We start from the raw sequence: 16,084 nt of genomic DNA, 5'->3' as shown, positions 1-16,084 counted from the left end.
TTAGAAGCTGACACTTGAGCCAAGTCTTGATTCTTTCTGAAGGGTTTATGATGACATGGGAAAATGTTTCAATTATGATGCTCATTTAAAGAGGATTAAAAGATGCATATATAGTATGATCTACTGTTCACGGAGCCACCACCAGATTTGGCTTGCATAACACCAAGTTTAATTTATATGAGAAAGAATTTAGAGTGTTTTATCTTATATAAACTGTTGTTATTTGGGGTTTTCTGATGCTCACTGCCAAAGCCAATCCTAACTAAAATACATATTATAGGGACACCTGGGTGGCTCAGTCAGTTACGCATCTGCCTTCGAACACAGCATCAGGCACCCCACTTGGTGTGGAGACTGCTTCTCCCTCTCTCTCTGCCCTCCCCCCAACTTATGTTCTCTCTCTCAAATAAATAAATAAAATCTTGAAAAAAAAATAAAAGGACTATTTATAAAGGTGTGTGTAGGGGTTGGGGGAATCACTGGAGCTGTAACAGCACTCTCCAGCTAATAACGGTGGGGTACTGGCACCCGAGGTCTGAAGAGGGGAGGAGGTGGTGTGGTTACTGGAACCCAGAGCTGGAGAGAGCTGTGTGCAGAGGGTACCTGGCAGTAGATGGGACCTTCAGTTGATGGACATAGTCGGTGTGGATCCAGCAGCTAGGGAAGTGGGAGAATAAATTCCCTGACTTGGGCATCCTCCCATCTTCTGACCCCCAGCTGTTGCCCACCTTGGATGAATCCAAGTGGAGGGTGTAGGAGTCCTTTGGTGCAGTTCGGCTTCTCAGAGTACACGCCTGGTGTGTGGGAGGGGTGTGGTGGGGGCAGTTCTGAAGGGCCTTAGGGAAGCACCTCTTTTTTCTTCTTTTTAAGATCTTATTTATTTATTTGACAGAGAGAGATCACAAGTAGGCAGAGAGGCAGGCAGAGAGAGGGGGAAGCAGGCTCCCCGCTAAGCAGAGAGCCCTATGTGGGGCTCGATCCTAGGACCCTGAGATCATGATCTGAGCCAAAGGCAGAGGCTTACCCACTGAGCCACCCAGCCGCCCCAGGGAAGCACCTCTTATCTTTTGTCCAGATGAAAGAAATCCATGCCCCTAGCACAGAGGACCCACAGTGTCCCATGTACTACAATATCAGTGAGGGGGAATGTCAATTTGACCATGCTCCCACTGAAACCTAAAATGTTACCTACCACAAGGGTTCTTTACCTGAGTTAGCAGGGGACACCTGGGGGTTATGCAGCCTAAGTTCAACTCATACTTGCCTACTTTCACTCCCATGACACATTCTCCTTATCCTTTGCCAGCACCAGATTATTTCCCTGGTGGGTTGCTTCCTATGGGGTCTGAGTCCTTAGATGGTCTTGACTTTGTTGGGTTGCTGAAGTGTCCTGTTAAGCTGGACTCCTGTTGGAGGACTAAGAAGAGATACCTTGGTGAATCCCCTGGACTCCAAACCGAGCCCCTTCTCAGATGCAGGAGCAGCCTACTTTTGTCTAGTAATTTGGTCTAGTCAACCAAGACATTCCAGAGGTGCCTTTCTCTGCATATTGGATCAGAATAGCCAGGGGCCATCTCAGCTTCCAAGTCATCAGTACTATGATTACTGTATGGCAGAAGTGTTTCTCCCTTGGGTACTGGGATCACCAAGCTCCCTGAGTCCATTCCATTACTGGAATGGGTAGCAAAAAATTTCTTCCAATAGTTGGTGGCCTTGAGGAATAATCATGAGGCGCCTCCCACTGCCCCTATGTCTTGGCTCTATATGAAGGCTCATGGTTGTGGTGAGAAGAATACGCTGCAACCAGTAGGACAGCCCTTGCCTCTGGCAGGTGCAGCTTCTCAGTTACATTCTTTTTTTTTTTTTTTAAGATTTTATTTATTTATTTGACAGACAGAGATCACAAGTAGGCAGAGAGGCAGGCAGAGAGAGAGAGGGGGAAGCAGGCTCCCTGCTGAGCAGAGAGCCCGATGTGGGGCTCGATCCCAGGACCCTGGGATCATGACCTGAGCTGAAGACAGAGGCTTTAACCCATTGAGCCACCCAGGCGTCCTCTCAGTTATGTTCTAGATGAACCTTCAGCAGGTCCATCCACCATCCTATCTTGCCAGCTGCTTTTGGGTCATGGGGCACATGGGAAGACCAGTGAATTCCTCAGGAGTGAGCTCATTTATACGTTTTTTGGCAGTGAAATGTGTGCCCCAGTTGGAGGTGATGTTAAGTGGAATGCCACAGTAATGAGTAAGGTATTCATTCTGTCCATCAGAATGCCTGATGCTGGCAGAATGGTGGTGCTGACAGCAGCATTGGAGGCAGAGAAGGTGAATTCATACCTGGAATATGCGTCTGTTCCCATGAGGGTAAAGCATAGCCCTTCCATGCTAAGAGGGCCCAGTCGGATCTGTCCCCAACCTGGTGAAAGTTGTGGCCAATCAGGGACCCAGCATTGGGCTGTAAGTCAGATGGGCCCTCAGGAGAGTGAGAGACAGAGAGCACAAGCGGGGCGGGGGGGCAGGAGAGGGAGAAGCAGACTCCCCATAGAGTAAGGAGAGCCCAAGGTGGGGCTTGATCCCAGGACCCTGGGATCATGACCTGAGCCGAAGGCCGCTGCTTAAGGGACTGAGCCACCCAGGTGCCCCTCCCATGTCTTTACGGGAGGTATTATAGCTATCTTGCCTTTGTCTGTTAAACATCACCACCTGGCCTTTATGTTATCAGGATACCATTATTCCCACTGAGATCGTAGACTATAATTCCATGGATTCATCCAGCACCCCAGCAGCACCTCCAGCTGACAGAGGACAGCCATCAGAGCAAGTCAAGGAGGCAGGTGGTTCTCACCAATGCATTTCCTCTTCATTTTCTTTCTTTCTTTTTTTAAAGTAAACTACGCCCAATGTGGGGCTCAAACTCTTGACTCTGAGGACAAGAGTTGCCTCCTCTACTGACTGAGACAGCCAGGAGCCCCTCACTATTTTTTTTTTTAAGATTTTATTTACATATTTGACAGAGAGAGAGAGAAAACACGCACAAGCAGGCAGAGCAGCAGGCAGAGGGAGAGGCAGAGGAAGGTTCCCCGCTGAGCAGGGAGCCCAATTCAGGGCTCAAACCCAGGACCCCGGAATCATGACCTGAGCCGAAGGCAGGCCCTTAACCAACAGAGCCAGCCAGGTGCCCCTCACCAAAGCATTTCTTAATGCTTTGGAGAAGGGAGGGCTTTCTAGACCCCATTAAAATGTATGCTGAGGGGTGGCTAACCAGGTTGCACATAATAAATCCAATCTAGCATTCCCACCTTCCTGAAATTTTGGATTCCTTCTGGCATTTCAAGTTTCCTAACTGTAGGCTACCATTAAGTCCAGGCTTTAATTAACCAACCTCATAGACGATTGATGCCTCTCCCGGGTGCTCGAGCCAACACATTAAATCCCAAATCCTGGATGAGCATCCATGGCGTTGTGTTTGGCCAAATGGAGCCTTACATTCCACCCTCCTTGGTCTATTTCCCTTAGAACTCATTCCCACGCACACGGCTCTAGCCCCTGCCAAGGGAGTTTAGCAAGGTCTGTAATTCCTTCTGTCTGGGCGTTCTGCTTTCAGCGTGGGCCTCATGCTTCTCTGCCCAGGCTGTTCTGGGATCTAATTTGAGAAGAGCCAGGGAAGATTGGAGGTGGAAAGAGTCCTGAAGCTGATGTCCGGGGAAACAGAGGCACTACATGTCTTCCCAGACGTCCGCATCTCCTCTCAGAGACTCACGCCTTCCCCCTCAGTGCCCTTGAGTCAGCACACTCCTGTGCTAACACTTCATTAGCACTGCCCCTTGGAAACCCTTATGAGGACATCCTGGTGCCAGTCCTCAGCCATATGAACCAGAGCCATCTCTCCTGCCATCTCCCTACCTCAACAACGCAGTACTCTCCTCTTGACCCCTGCCACCCCCAAGGAGAATTTGGGTAATGTCCATACTCCTTATGCAGTGGATTACTGGGTGCATTGCTCCCTCAGCAAGGAGACTTGCCCTGTACTCTCCGAATTTATGATCAGTCTAGTCTCAGTATTCTGCCTGAGGCTGTTGCTGGAGCCAATTCCATTACTGGTGAGTATAGACAGGAAACAGAGGGCACATGCATATAGGGAAATTTGAGGAGGATTTAATAAAGGGATTATTTATAGAGGTATGGCACGGTAAAGGAAAATCCCAAGTGACAATGCGGTACTGGAACTGGTAACAGGCCTGAAGGGGTGAGGGAAGGGAGCAGTGGCAGGGTTCCCAAACCAGAGAGCTGGTGGAGAGACCCTGAAGCCAGCGGGAATCCTGGAGGGAGGGAAACTGAGGAATAAACACCCTGACCTTCTTTCTTCCACTGGGGTCCCCACTGGCCAGACCCCAAAGCCAGAGGTTAAGGGAGCCCATTGCAGTGTCTATGGATGTCAGTGTGCAGAAGCTGGGTGGATAAGGGTGGAGAGAGACATGGAGGGACCACAGAAGAGAGTCCGCAGTCACCCATCTGATCAGAATTTGTGAGCATCCCAAGACATTTATGACACTGACATTTATGAAGCATCCAGGCCAGTCATTTCCAGAAGGTCTATCACTTTGCTTGGTCTGTTCATTTCCTCAAGACTAGATTCAGAAGTGCCTGGGTGGCTCAGTGGGTTAAAGCCTCTACCTTCAGCTCAGGTCATGATCTCAGGGTCTTGGGATCAGGCCCCGCATCTGGCTCTCTGTTCAGTGGGGAGCCTGCTTCCCTCTCTCTCTCTGCCTGCCTCTGCCTACTTGTGATCTCTCTGTCAAATAAATAAAATCTTAAAAAAAAAAAAAAGACTAGATTCAGAGTGAACCTTTCGGGCAGGAATACTGAAGAAATAGAGTGTTCCTATCTCCATAGCGTCCTCCTCAGTGGATCACCTCAGGAGATGCAGGGCACCAGTTCCTTCTGTTAATAATAATTAGACTTCCATTACACGGTGAAGGCAGTGTGTGCCAGATCAAGCCAACTTTCAATAAACTTTGAAACTTGAGAATTATGGACACTGGCTTTGCCAGCAGTCAGAGGGACTGCAGCACAGGTGGCTTGCCTTCATCTTTTCTCATCTCCCTTGGGAACACCCGGAATAGAGTCTCCTTGGCAGGAAATGGGGAGAGAGTGGCAAGTCTCTGTGGTACTGTCACTTACTCCCAGTTCTCCTGAAGCCACTGGCAATCTCTCCGCACTGTTTTTCGTGTGGAGCTGCAGAGTCCAGCTCGGAGATGTTCCGCTTGCTATGAGTCTCTACGTGTGCCCGGTGTGTCCCTGAAGGTGTGTGAAGACAGTATGTACTGAGGGTGTCTGACTGGCTCAGTTGAAGCATGCGACCTTTGATCTTGGGGGGTCGTGAGTTCCAGCCCCAAGAGATGACTTGTTAAAAAAATTTTTTTTAAAGGTTCTATTTATTAGAGAGATAGAGAGAACACAAGCAGGGGGAGCAGCAGGCAGAGGGAGACGCAGGCTCCCCGCTGAGCAAGGAGCCTGATGCGGGGCTTGATCCTAGGACCCTGGGATCATGACCTGAGCCGAAGGCAGCACCACCCAGCAGCGCCCCAAGATATTACTTTAAAAAGAAATAAGGAGCGTCGGTTAAGCCTCTGCCTCCAGCTTCGGCTCAGGTCATGATCCCAGTCACTGGATGGAGCCCCGTATGGGGCTCCCTGCTCAGCGGGGAGTCTGCGTCTCCCTTTCCCGCTGCCCCTCCTCCTACTCGTGCTCTTCGCTGGCTAGCTCACTCTCTCAAATCAATCAGTCAATCAATCAATCAATCAGTCTTTAAAAAGACAAAGAAGAAGAAGAAGAAGAAGATTAGAAGAAGAAGAAGAAGAAGAAGAAGAAGAAGAAGAAGAAGACGACGACGACCAGAGGTTTGTACTTAGTTCCTATGCATGTGTGTCAAATTGGATCTTTTTGCCTGAATCAGCGTGTCCGCACGTAAGCCCGTTCTGTGCAAGCCTTCGAGTTCCTTCTAAAGGACTGCACTTTGCAGGCTCTGGTGTGAGCTGTTTTCCGTGTGTGTGAAGCGTTTCTGCGTGGAGCTGGGGGTGTGTGTGTGTGTGTGTGTGTGTGTGTGTGTGGTTTCTCCGTGGAGCTGGTGTGTGTGTGTGTAAGAGAAGCGCTCTGCGTGGAGCCGGTCGCGGTCGTGTGTGTGTGTGTGTGTGTGTGTGGTTTCTCCATGGAGCTGGTGTGTGTGTGTGTGTGTAAGAGAAGCGCTCTGCGTGGAGCCAGTCGCAGTCTCAAGCGCTCCCCCTTTCTGGGCCGACTTGGTATGGTCTACGCACCCCCTCCATTTCCTCCGACGGTGGTTGCACCCACCCCACCCGGAAGCGCACTCGAGTCGGACTGAGCGGCCGGGCATGGAGCAACCGGGCGGTCGGAGCTGCTCGGGCCCCAGCCCGGCGCCGGAGGATGCAGCCCCCGCCTCGGTGAGCTTGGCGCAGCTCCTGCAGCTGGTTCAGCAGGGCCGGGAGCTCCCGGGCGTGGAGAAGCGCCACATCGCGGCGACCCACGGCGAACCTACGTCGTCCCGGCTCCCGCGGAGGCCCAAGCCATGGGAGGCCGCGGGATCGGCCAAGGCCCCCGCGCCGCCCACCCTCGGATCCCGGTAGAGGAACCGCGTGGAGGGGCCCTGCTCGGCTGAGGCAGGAACTGCGTCTTCCTGATGGCACGGAGTGGGTTCCTGTGGCTCGAGGTCCTTCGCCTCCTAGACCTGGAAGGCGACTGTGTCCTGCATCACCTGACCGCGGATACCGGCCACGGTTATTCGTCTTTTTGTGCATTTGCCCCAACCGGTCTCAGCTGGACTTTAGCCTCCTGGGAGCGTCCTTATAGTTGACTTTTGTATCCGTATTTCTGGATCATCGTCCTCATTAAAAAAAAAAAAAAAAGTTTTTCAAATCCCGTTTCAGACCTTGTATTTGGCAAATCTCATCCTTTACTGAGATGCATTGATGTGTTTTCATTTTTTAAACTGCCACTGAGGACACACTTGACAGTCTGGCTCAGGGGGAAAAAATTCTGTTAGTGACGGAGGAGAGTGTCAGTGTTTTACTTCCAGGTCAGCTTATTCTGGCGGCTGTGTAAGTGGATTTGGGATCCACGTGGTGTTGATTCCAGCCATTCTCCAGATCAGCGGCTAGCACTGCAAGATTTGATGATTACACTTGGTCCCAGAAGTACTTCAAAGACACATTAAACCAGTAAAATCCCAAAGCATTAAAAAAGATCAAAAGGGGCGCCTGGGTGGCTCAGTGGGTTAAGCCTCTGCCTTCAGCTCAGGTCATGATCCCAGGATCCTGGGATCTAGCCCCGAATCTGGGCTCTCTGCTCAGCTGGGAGCCTGTTTCCTCCTCTCTCTAGGCCTGTCTCTCTGCCTACTTGTGATCTCTATCAAATAAATAAATAAAATAGAAAAGAAAAGCCAATCAAAAACAAAATCTCTGGCAACTAGTTGGATCAGGCTTGAAGTTTGTAACAGAAGAAAAGCTCTTACAACCACTTTCTTAAGTTTGTCTCTATTTTTTTTTAAAAGATTTTATTTATTTGACAGAGATCACAAGTAGGCAGAGAGCCTGATGCAGGGCTCCATCCCAGGACCCTGGGATCATGACCCGAGCTGAAGGCAGAGGCCTTAACCCACTGAGCCACCCAGGCGCCCCAAGTTTGTCTAAATCTTTTAAAGAGGCACGTGGCTCACTGCCCCTACTGCTTCCTGAAACTGAGATCTATTTTCCACATACATATGGTAAGTGCGGACAGGAATATACGCTGACAGCCATGAACAAGTCACATACGAAATCTACGTACCATACAAAAGGACTCGTTTTCCCCAGAAATGACAGTTCCACAACTTGTTTAGGAAATGGTATATCACAGTACACGATACAGCAGGGCATTAATTTTTATAACATCTATTAACATAAAATTCTAAGTTAAAAAGTATTCTTTTGCTTAATCCTTTGAATTGCACTGAGTGAGGCACACACATTAGATAGTCCGATTCTGCAGGCAAGATGAAAACATTATTCCTGTATTTAGTACAAAACAGATCTGTGACAGAAACCCTGCACTTCCACACTCACAAATGCTCTTTTCCCATGGCTTTCTGATACGTCATTTTAAAGTAATTTGATTTCACAATGCTTTAAAGTTTAGGTGTAAGCTCTAACATCTATTCTTGGCAGGTTAACTCTTGAGCCAACCAACCTAATTAATTACCTCATAACCTGGCACATTTTAAAGCATTGTTCTCATTCTAACTCAACCTCACAGCTATGTTTGAGGGCCCCATGAGCCAAAAGTGCAGCAAAGCTGATCTTAAGGGACCAGGGCACACAATGGTTAAGCATGTTTCCAAGTCTTGACCTATACCTGGCACAGCCTCACCAACTACTCAGATGGCAATTGAGGCAACAAAGTGACAGAAGCAGAGGAAGGCCCACATAGAAGGGGGACACAGATGATAAACACAAGCACAATCAGATCCCCCTTTTAGGTCTCAGTCCCCGGGAGCCTCGGTATTGGCCTATGGCATCATCACCAGTGGGATAGACAGCAATACCTTTGCAGTCTAGAATATGCAAGGAGAGGGTCCAATGAAGCCTAAATGACATCCATGCCAAAGAAAATCTCATCCTGAAGCCCAGGAGAAATAAATGGTGGGCATTTCCCTAAGGCAGATGGCATGGGAGCTCAGAAATCTACCACTGTGTTGCTAATAGGAAAACACCCAATTGGCTCCAAGGGAGAAAGCTATCTTGGTAAGCCTTGGTCTTCCACAGGATATGGGACCAGAGGAGACTAACAAGGTCAGGGCCCAGGTGACCTATGTAGGTAGTGCAGGAATTGCTCATGTAACATGCATGGGTCCCTAAAAAGAGTCTATGAACACAGAAACCTCTAAGCAAAAATTTGAATATACGTATTTTCCTGGGAAAAGGGTCTTTCCCTTCTCCCAGACCCAAGAATAGGTTAAGAATCTGAGCTAAAGAAAAGGACTAAGTCAATCACGGGCTAGGCTAAGGAAGCCACCAGATATACCTCAGGGCCATCCAAGTCTGAGACCTTGCAAAGCTGTCACTGAAAAGCGAGAACAGGGATTCACAGCAGAGACAACTGAGCACTGTTTTTGTGCTCTTCTTTGTAGTTATATTTCAAGTTCCTTCCAAAACAAGGCCCTAGAAACCCCCAGGTTCAAGCACGTCCCTGAGCTTGGTCCACTGCTGTCTTGTATTCATGCCTGGGTATTCGTTCACCAACTTTAAACCCCAGGATAGAAGATGTGACACGGCAGAACTTTCCCTTCCGTGGCAGGAGTCTTTCGCTGACGTCAGAGGTGGTAGGAGCAGGCAATGTGGAAAACACACTGGAACTTTCCCTTGGAACTGGGCTGTGATGACAAATGCCTGCCAGATCATCATCATTTTTTCCCTGACTCTCCCTCTAGTTTCTCAAGATATAACAGAAAATAATCTTCTTCGAAGATACTGGTAACAATTCTAAGAGACAAAACGCGCCACCGACGTGCTGTGCTTTCAGATATGCTGAGGAAGAAAAACACAAGTTCGTTAATAAAAGTTTAATGAAAGGTGGCACCACATATTAGTAATAAGCAATTTCAAAAAGTTAAGATACTTTCAACAAAATAGATGGGTTAGATCTTCCCATCCTTTGTGAAATTGGTTTTTATTCTCTCCCCATTTCTAGGCCAAATGACTACAGCAATACAGCATTTTCTAGCCTGTAACTGCTGGAATCCACATAGCCCCATGTCTTACCCAGGAATTCACTGCCCCAAGCACATTTCTATCCGTTAGACTTGTAGCTACCCATCTCCTCTCTCCCCTCAATGCCAGTCACTTTCAGATACTGGTAAATGCAAAAAGGATTTTTAACTGGCAAAGCATTGCCCATCGAAAGGCAGCCCAAGGGCAGTTTCCAGCCTCACCTGGGTTTAATTCAACTGTCGAATGAGCTGATTGATGCGTTCACCTCGATAGCCAGGTAAGCCCACCTCCTTCAGGAAGCCCACTCTATTCTTGGTAGTGTGACGGGCCACTGAGAGATGGAAAGGACGCAAGAATGCAGAGATCTCCTGGAAATTCTTCCCCGGAAAGGCAATTTCATGAATGAGGTCTTCCAGGCAAATAACACCATACTTCCCTGGGAAACATAAGGGTAGAGATTCCTTCACTCAACATTTGGCTCAGTATAAACCATGAGGCTCTTACATGGCCGAGATGGGCACTCTGGTGGATTCTTGGGACTCCAAGAAGAATACGACCTAGATCTGACATCAAGACCACCAGAAATCCTTGCTTTCTACCCCTACTGACCCCTAAGTGCAACACTCACCCAGGTGCTCCTCAATCACTGTATTATCTGTCAAAGGGATGGTTTTATTCTTGACCTTGGCTTGTCCACGTTTCAAGACGAGTTCCCGGACAGACTTCAAATTTGGAAACCTATGTGAGACCAAATGAGGTACAGCCTCATCAGGCCCCGGCACACGGTGTGGCACTGCCACTCAGTCCTGCAGCCTGGCTGAGGAGAGATTCTCCCACCATCCCTTCTTCCCACCAAGGTATCTCCTGCAAGCATGATGCAGCTGGGGTGCTTGAAGTACACAAGTGAAGAGGGCAGAAAAACAGAGTGGCCCTGACTGAGTAATTAGAAATTAAAATATACGGATATAAACATTCACCATGCAAAAAAATTTTTACTTCCCAGGTAAGAATAAAACAAGTGCTGGCTTACAGTTCAGGACTCTGCCTCGGATGACCCTGTACCCAAGATGGGGCCAGAGTTTGAAATTAAATCCCGGCCTCTCCCGGGTTTTCATTTCATTTGAAGGAACACAACTTTTACACAAGCACGGCCCTTAGCTTGCTTCAAGACTCCAAGAGTTAATTTCTCTTCTACCCCCGACTCAGCCTTAGGCTGCAAGTGAACGCGCCTAGTGGGGTACTGTTCATGGTGCGTCAGCAGCAGCACGGGTAGCTCCAGATATACCTGCCCCGTGTTCCAAAGTTTCACAGCCAGCAGTGATGTCTGGTGACCGTGGTCACAACAGAATGTTTCTTTGAAATAGCAGTGAGCTCCTAGGCTTAGAGAACAGCACCCTGGGCATCCTAATGTTCTCCTCATGCTCAAATACAATTTAGTATGAATACACACACACACACACACACACCCCTTACTCACCCCCAGGCCACATAAGGTTCCACTATACGCAGCGTTTTTATGGTCTGGGGGGTTACTCTGAAAAAGACACCACTGAAAATCTTCTTCAGGCGAAGCCTTGCAATGGTCCTCTGCACCAGTGAACTCACCCCATTAATCCTGAAATGCAGAGCACAGGGAGTGAGTTTTATCCAGTTTATGTCAGTCCAGCAAGCACCTACAAAATGTTTGCCACTACAGGGGATCCAGAGAGCAGGACACAGACTGCGTCTTACAGGTCATGCCAGGAGCTCGCAGGCATATAGAGAGATCACTCTCACATGATGTGGAACAACGCCTGAGGGCTACAGGAACACAGAGATGGGCCCTGATTCTGTGTGTGTAGGGCTGTGCACGTCAAACCAAAGAAGGTGACTTGCTTCTGTGGGGAGTAAAGCTATGACAGATTCTAGGTAAAGGAGATACACTCCATTTTCTTTTTGACTATCACTGAGAAGAGCATATTGGATAGATCTGAAAGTGAGACACCAGAGGCAGGAAAACCCAGTTAAGAAGCTAACGTGGTAGTCTAGGAAGAGATTCTGGGAAGCGGTAGGGAAGGTTAGTAACGGCTCAAAAATATTTCAAGCCCACAGGTTTCTGGTTTGGGTGACTGGGTATGCGAAAAAGAAAAAGGTAACTGTACATGCAGGTAGACTGAGAAAAGTACAACTAAATAAGGAAAAAGCTTTAAGAACTCTCTCCAGCACTAAATATGCTTCTCTACTTGACCTCAGTTCAGTTCCTAGAAAGACTCCTTGCAAGGCACCTGGGTGGCTCAGTTGGTTAAGTGTCAGCCTTCCACTCTGGTCATGATCCCAGAGTCCTGGGATTGAGCCCCAGGGCAGGCTCTCTGCTCAGCAGGAAGCCTCTTTCTTCCTCTTCCTCTGCCCCTCCCCTCTCCTCACGCTCTCTGTCAAATAAATTAAATCTTAAAAAAAAAACAAAAAACTTTATTTGACAGAGTGAGTACAAGCAGGGGGAGCAGCAGGGGGAGAGAGAAGCAGCTCCCCACTGAGCAAGGAGTCCGATGTGGGGCTTGATCCCAGGACCCCGGGATCATGACCTGAGCATAAGGCAGAAGCTTAACCAACTGAGCAACCCAGGCGCCCCTCAAATAAATAAAATCTTTTTTTTTTTTTTCTTAAAGATTCTAACCATTTATTTGACACAGAGAGACTCGGAGAGAGAACACAAGCAGGGGGAGTGGGAGAGGGAGAAGCAGGCTTTCAGCTGAGCAGGGAGCCTGACTTGGGGCTCCATCCCAGGACCCTGGTATCACAACCCAAGCCAAGGGTAGATGCCTAATGACTGAGCCACCCAGGTGCCCCTCAAATAAGTAAACTCTTAAAAAAAAAAAAAGAATGGTCCCCAATTCAGAACTTTCTATGCCTAGAAAGTCCTCCCCCAGGTCTCAGCTTCAAGTTCCTGCTTTAAAGTGTCTTAAACCAGTACGGGCCTGGCAGCAGTCGACCCTCCTAGCACTGGGTATATTTTCATGCCTGTCTGCCTAAGTTCAGTCTCCTTAACCTTACAGATGAAAACTATGTTGTGTTCAACCCTGAATTCCCAGCACAACTTGCCTTAGTGGCTTAAAGCCTACTGTGCTCATCTCCCTAGAAAGGGTCTAAAGCTGAACCAACAGTCTGCTTCAGCCTATGGAATCTGTCAAGTTTCCCACCTTTGGATGCGTACAACAAAGGCCAAGGAATGTTTATCTGGCACTTCCAGGCCACGAGGTTTCACTTCTAGTCGTCTGAGGCGCACCCTGTCACGTTGCTGCCGCCAGGAATCATGTAAGAACCATTCCAGTCGCTTAAACTTGAGCTGTTTTCCCTTCTTCTGCTACAGAGAAGGCAGACCATTGTCACCATTTTGTATGTCCATTTTTTACTTCTATAATAGTAATTCATTAGTCAGTATCAATTGAGTGTGTTTCCCACTGTGTTCCTTAAACAGAAGCACACCTTCCATGTAAGGGAAAAACGAGACACCCAAGAGAAGGTGGAGTTATGAAAACTCATAAAGTACTAGAAAGCGCCTCCAATGAATAAACACGTTAGTTTACATGCCGTTAGCCAATGTTTACCAACCCATGTTTATAGAATCTAACACTGGGTTAAGCTTCATGGAAGTACAGAATAAGCATGAGCCCCTTTCATTGTCCTGACTCCAAAATATGTAATTTCCAAAAATGTTGAGCAAACAGCAAAAGTTGTCTCCCCTATCTGAAAAAAATACATTTTCTTCCTGATATACAAGCATGTCTGGTCTTTCAAATCGCTTAGTATGAGCCTAAATAGTACAATGTCTATTCCATTTTTTCCTTAACAAACTCTACTCCAGTATTTTACCTGCAAAAAGTGTTTTATAAATACCTGTTAAAGTAAGACATGAAACATATACCTCTTAGAATCTATGCGGAAAGGACTGTCCATACCAAATCTAGTTCAAACACTGTAGACCCAACTCACTAAATACACATTCTAATTCCCTTCTCTTGGTTCCCCATCATTACCTCCTTCTTGTCCAAAAGTGCCTGCTTTGCTTGAGTGGCTTTAAGGGCCTGATAAGCCTTCCTTTTTTTCAGGAGATTTTCTGGAACCAACGGGATCTTTTTTCTTTGCCTGATACGGAAAATTGCGATCAGCGGTAATGTTTAAAAAATAAATGTTAATGGATTTATAAACCATTTCTTGGTCTTTGAGCACCACCACGCTCTTCAAATTCCTGAAGACAGACTTCGCTGAAACCTGTGATTTCTGACTCCAGTCCTCAAAACGGACTCCTTAACATTCACTCTTTCCTAAAGCTGTAAAAAGTCATGAACCCCTTGGCCACTAAACCCCGTTTGCCTCCAAGGAGCTTTTCCTGCCACAGCCTTTTAAATCACACTAGGAGGGAGCTACGTGATTCTCGTAAAACCCCGTGGGGTTGGGACCGCTGCAGTTCCATCAGCGGGGGTAATACTTAAGCCAGGCTGAATGAACCCAAGCCTGGCACTCTTCAGTCCGCAGCCAGAAACTCAATCCTCTCCGCTCGAGGTAACCCAAACTTCACGGAGTCTCCCTCCGTCTCATCGTCAGCCCGAATCCTACGGCTCCTTCCTCCTCATCCCACCCTCTGTAATCTGGAGTCTTTTCTAATCTTTTCCTTCAGTCCACAAGTATCCTTATTTTCCGCCGCTACGGAATAAACACTGTGGATGGTACCAGATGCTTAAGACCCCGCTAGAGAAATTCAAAGCTCAAACACTCACTCTTGCTCCGCCATGTTTCCGAAGCTGCGACGACTGCTCATGCGCAGCCCCACCACGTGGGGGAAGAGAGGCCCGCTCTATAGTTACTTGACCATAGAGACCTGTCTTCCAGCTCCCGGTGTACCATCCGGGCGGCCGGTGCCCGGCGCCCTGCGAGCGGCGGTGAACCGCTGAGGTCTCGCTAACACAGGTTTCTGCTAAATGTTGCACAAAACGTTCTTCGCACTGCTTCCAAGCCCTTTAGGGTCATCTTCCAATCGCGCCCTGTTCCTTGACGCTGTATTCGTTTGATGCTGCCGGCGGAGCTCAAAAACGAAGCCGCGTCCCTCGTTGCACCTACGACTTCCGGGGTGGAGGGCGCACCGCTCCCCCGGGTTTCCCTTCGGCCGCGCGAGTCCGGGAGGGAGGACCGCCTGGCGTGGTTGGCCCTTGCTGGGTAGAGAGAGCTGGAGCCGTGACTTTGGCTCTTAATTGTGGGTGGAGGTGTATGTGGAGGACTTCGGGTGGGAGAGAATGCAGCTTCAATTCCATCGGCCTGGCGTGGTCGGTGCGTTCCGGAGCACTGGTCCCGGCGGACCTTGATTTGCTTTACCCCTAAAATGGACCTGCCTAATAGCGTTAGGAGGATGATGTGAAATACTCGATATAAAGCGCTTAGCACAATGTCTGACTGTAAGCAGGCAACACTATGTTAGTAATGCTGGATCGAAAACTAGAAATTCTTCCCGCCATCTCACAATCTTCCCTGCTATGGCTCTCACCACGGGATTTGCTGCCTTCTTTCCTGGTCTTCATAAAACAGTGAAAACCCTCCAGCGCAGCGCTGTCTCCAGCACTAACATGCATAGTAATCCCCTGAGGGTCTTGTGAAAATGCAGATTTTCATTCAGTGGGAGGTTGAGAGGTTGATACTCTGTTTTTTAAGCGTGCTTCAAAGTGATCCCAAACTTTCAGATCGACCTGAGCCAAAGGCAGATCCACCCAGGTGCCCCTATTTTTCATATTTCTTCATGATACTAGGAGGGCAGGGACCATAATTGCCTCGCTCATGGCAGTTGCTAAAGGTATAGCGGAGGCTTCTCAATCTTGGCACTACCGGCTTTTTTGGGCTAGATGATTCTTTATTATGTGGGGGCTCTCTGTGCCTTGTGGGGGTGTTTAGCAGCATCCCAGGCTTCGACCAACTACATGCCAGTAGCACTCCCATCCCAGATATGACAAAAATGTCTCCAGGCATTGGATGTCTAGCCTAGTATGTATCCCAATGTCATCACTTGACAATGGGCACTTACAGGCATCACCACAGACGTTATCCTATACTGTTCCACTTACCCTAATTAGATGGAGTGCTCTGAAGGCAGGGAACTTACCTCATGCTTTTTTGTCTTCTACAACTCCTGTCACAATAGTGGGCACTTACAGGGGCTTTTTAAATAAGCTCAAAGCATCATATTGATATGTGCTATGTAAGTAGTCCAACCAGAAAGATAGTGCCATACACAGAGCTCATTACCTATGAATAAACGTCAAAGGACAACACAGTCTTTGGAGTCCAAGACTGATATGAGGCTCCTCA

The 16,084-nt window shown here is 48.3% G+C and overlaps 2 protein-coding genes across 3 annotated transcripts; one reads left to right on the top strand and one right to left on the bottom strand.

Annotated features, from left to right (window-relative positions):
* The first annotated feature begins 6,375 nt into the window (after window positions 1-6,375).
* On the top strand, window positions 6,376-7,057 carry C1H6orf226 (chromosome 1 C6orf226 homolog). The gene has a single exon (XM_044237339.1). The coding sequence runs from the start codon at window positions 6,386-6,388 to the stop codon at window positions 6,635-6,637; it is 252 nt and encodes an 83-aa protein (XP_044093274.1). The 5' UTR covers window positions 6,376-6,385; the 3' UTR covers window positions 6,638-7,057.
* An 807-nt stretch (window positions 7,058-7,864) lies between these two features.
* RPL7L1 (ribosomal protein L7 like 1) lies at window positions 7,865-14,843 on the bottom strand. Of its 2 annotated transcripts, none has more exons than XM_044250989.1 (7): window positions 14,509-14,843; window positions 13,768-13,876; window positions 12,931-13,094; window positions 11,232-11,369; window positions 10,383-10,492; window positions 9,976-10,190; window positions 7,865-9,571 (listed from the first exon to the last, which is right to left on the bottom strand). In XM_044250989.1, the coding sequence occupies exons 1-6, from the start codon at window positions 14,547-14,549 to the stop codon at window positions 9,982-9,984; spliced, it is 771 nt and encodes a 256-aa protein (XP_044106924.1). In that variant the 5' UTR covers window positions 14,550-14,843; the 3' UTR covers window positions 7,865-9,571; window positions 9,976-9,981. The 2 variants fall into 2 exon arrangements, with proteins under 2 accessions (XP_044106924.1, XP_044106933.1); XM_044250998.1 differs by having other exon boundaries at window positions 12,931-13,091.
* Window positions 14,844-16,084: the final 1,241 nt, after the last annotated feature.

The sequence above is a fragment of the Neovison vison genome, chromosome 1 (genome assembly GCF_020171115.1).
Source record: "Neovison vison isolate M4711 chromosome 1, ASM_NN_V1, whole genome shotgun sequence".
Classification (NCBI taxonomy): domain Eukaryota; kingdom Metazoa; phylum Chordata; class Mammalia; order Carnivora; family Mustelidae; genus Neogale; species Neogale vison.
The sequence above is the reverse complement of the archived record's forward strand: the minus strand, read 5'-3'. Positions and strand labels throughout refer to the sequence as shown.

What these genes read in the sequence shown, in the direction of transcription:
- C1H6orf226 (XM_044237339.1), top strand. Translation starts at nt 6,386, where the DNA reads ATGGAGCAACCGGGCGGTCGGAGCTGCTCGGGCCCCAGCCCGGCGCCG.
- RPL7L1 (XM_044250989.1), bottom strand. Translation starts at nt 14,549, where the DNA reads ATGAGCAGTCGTCGCAGCTTCGGAAACATGGCGGAGCAAGA. An exon ending in GGAAACATGGCGGAGCAAGA is followed by an intron (nt 13,877 to 14,508) that starts GTGAGTGTTTGA and finishes TTTCCGTATCAG; the next exon opens with GCAAAGAAAAAAGATCCCGT. An exon ending in TTTGTTGTACGCATCCAAAG is followed by an intron (nt 11,370 to 12,930) that starts GTGGGAAACTTG and finishes TCTGCATTTCAG; the next exon opens with GATTAATGGGGTGAGTTCAC.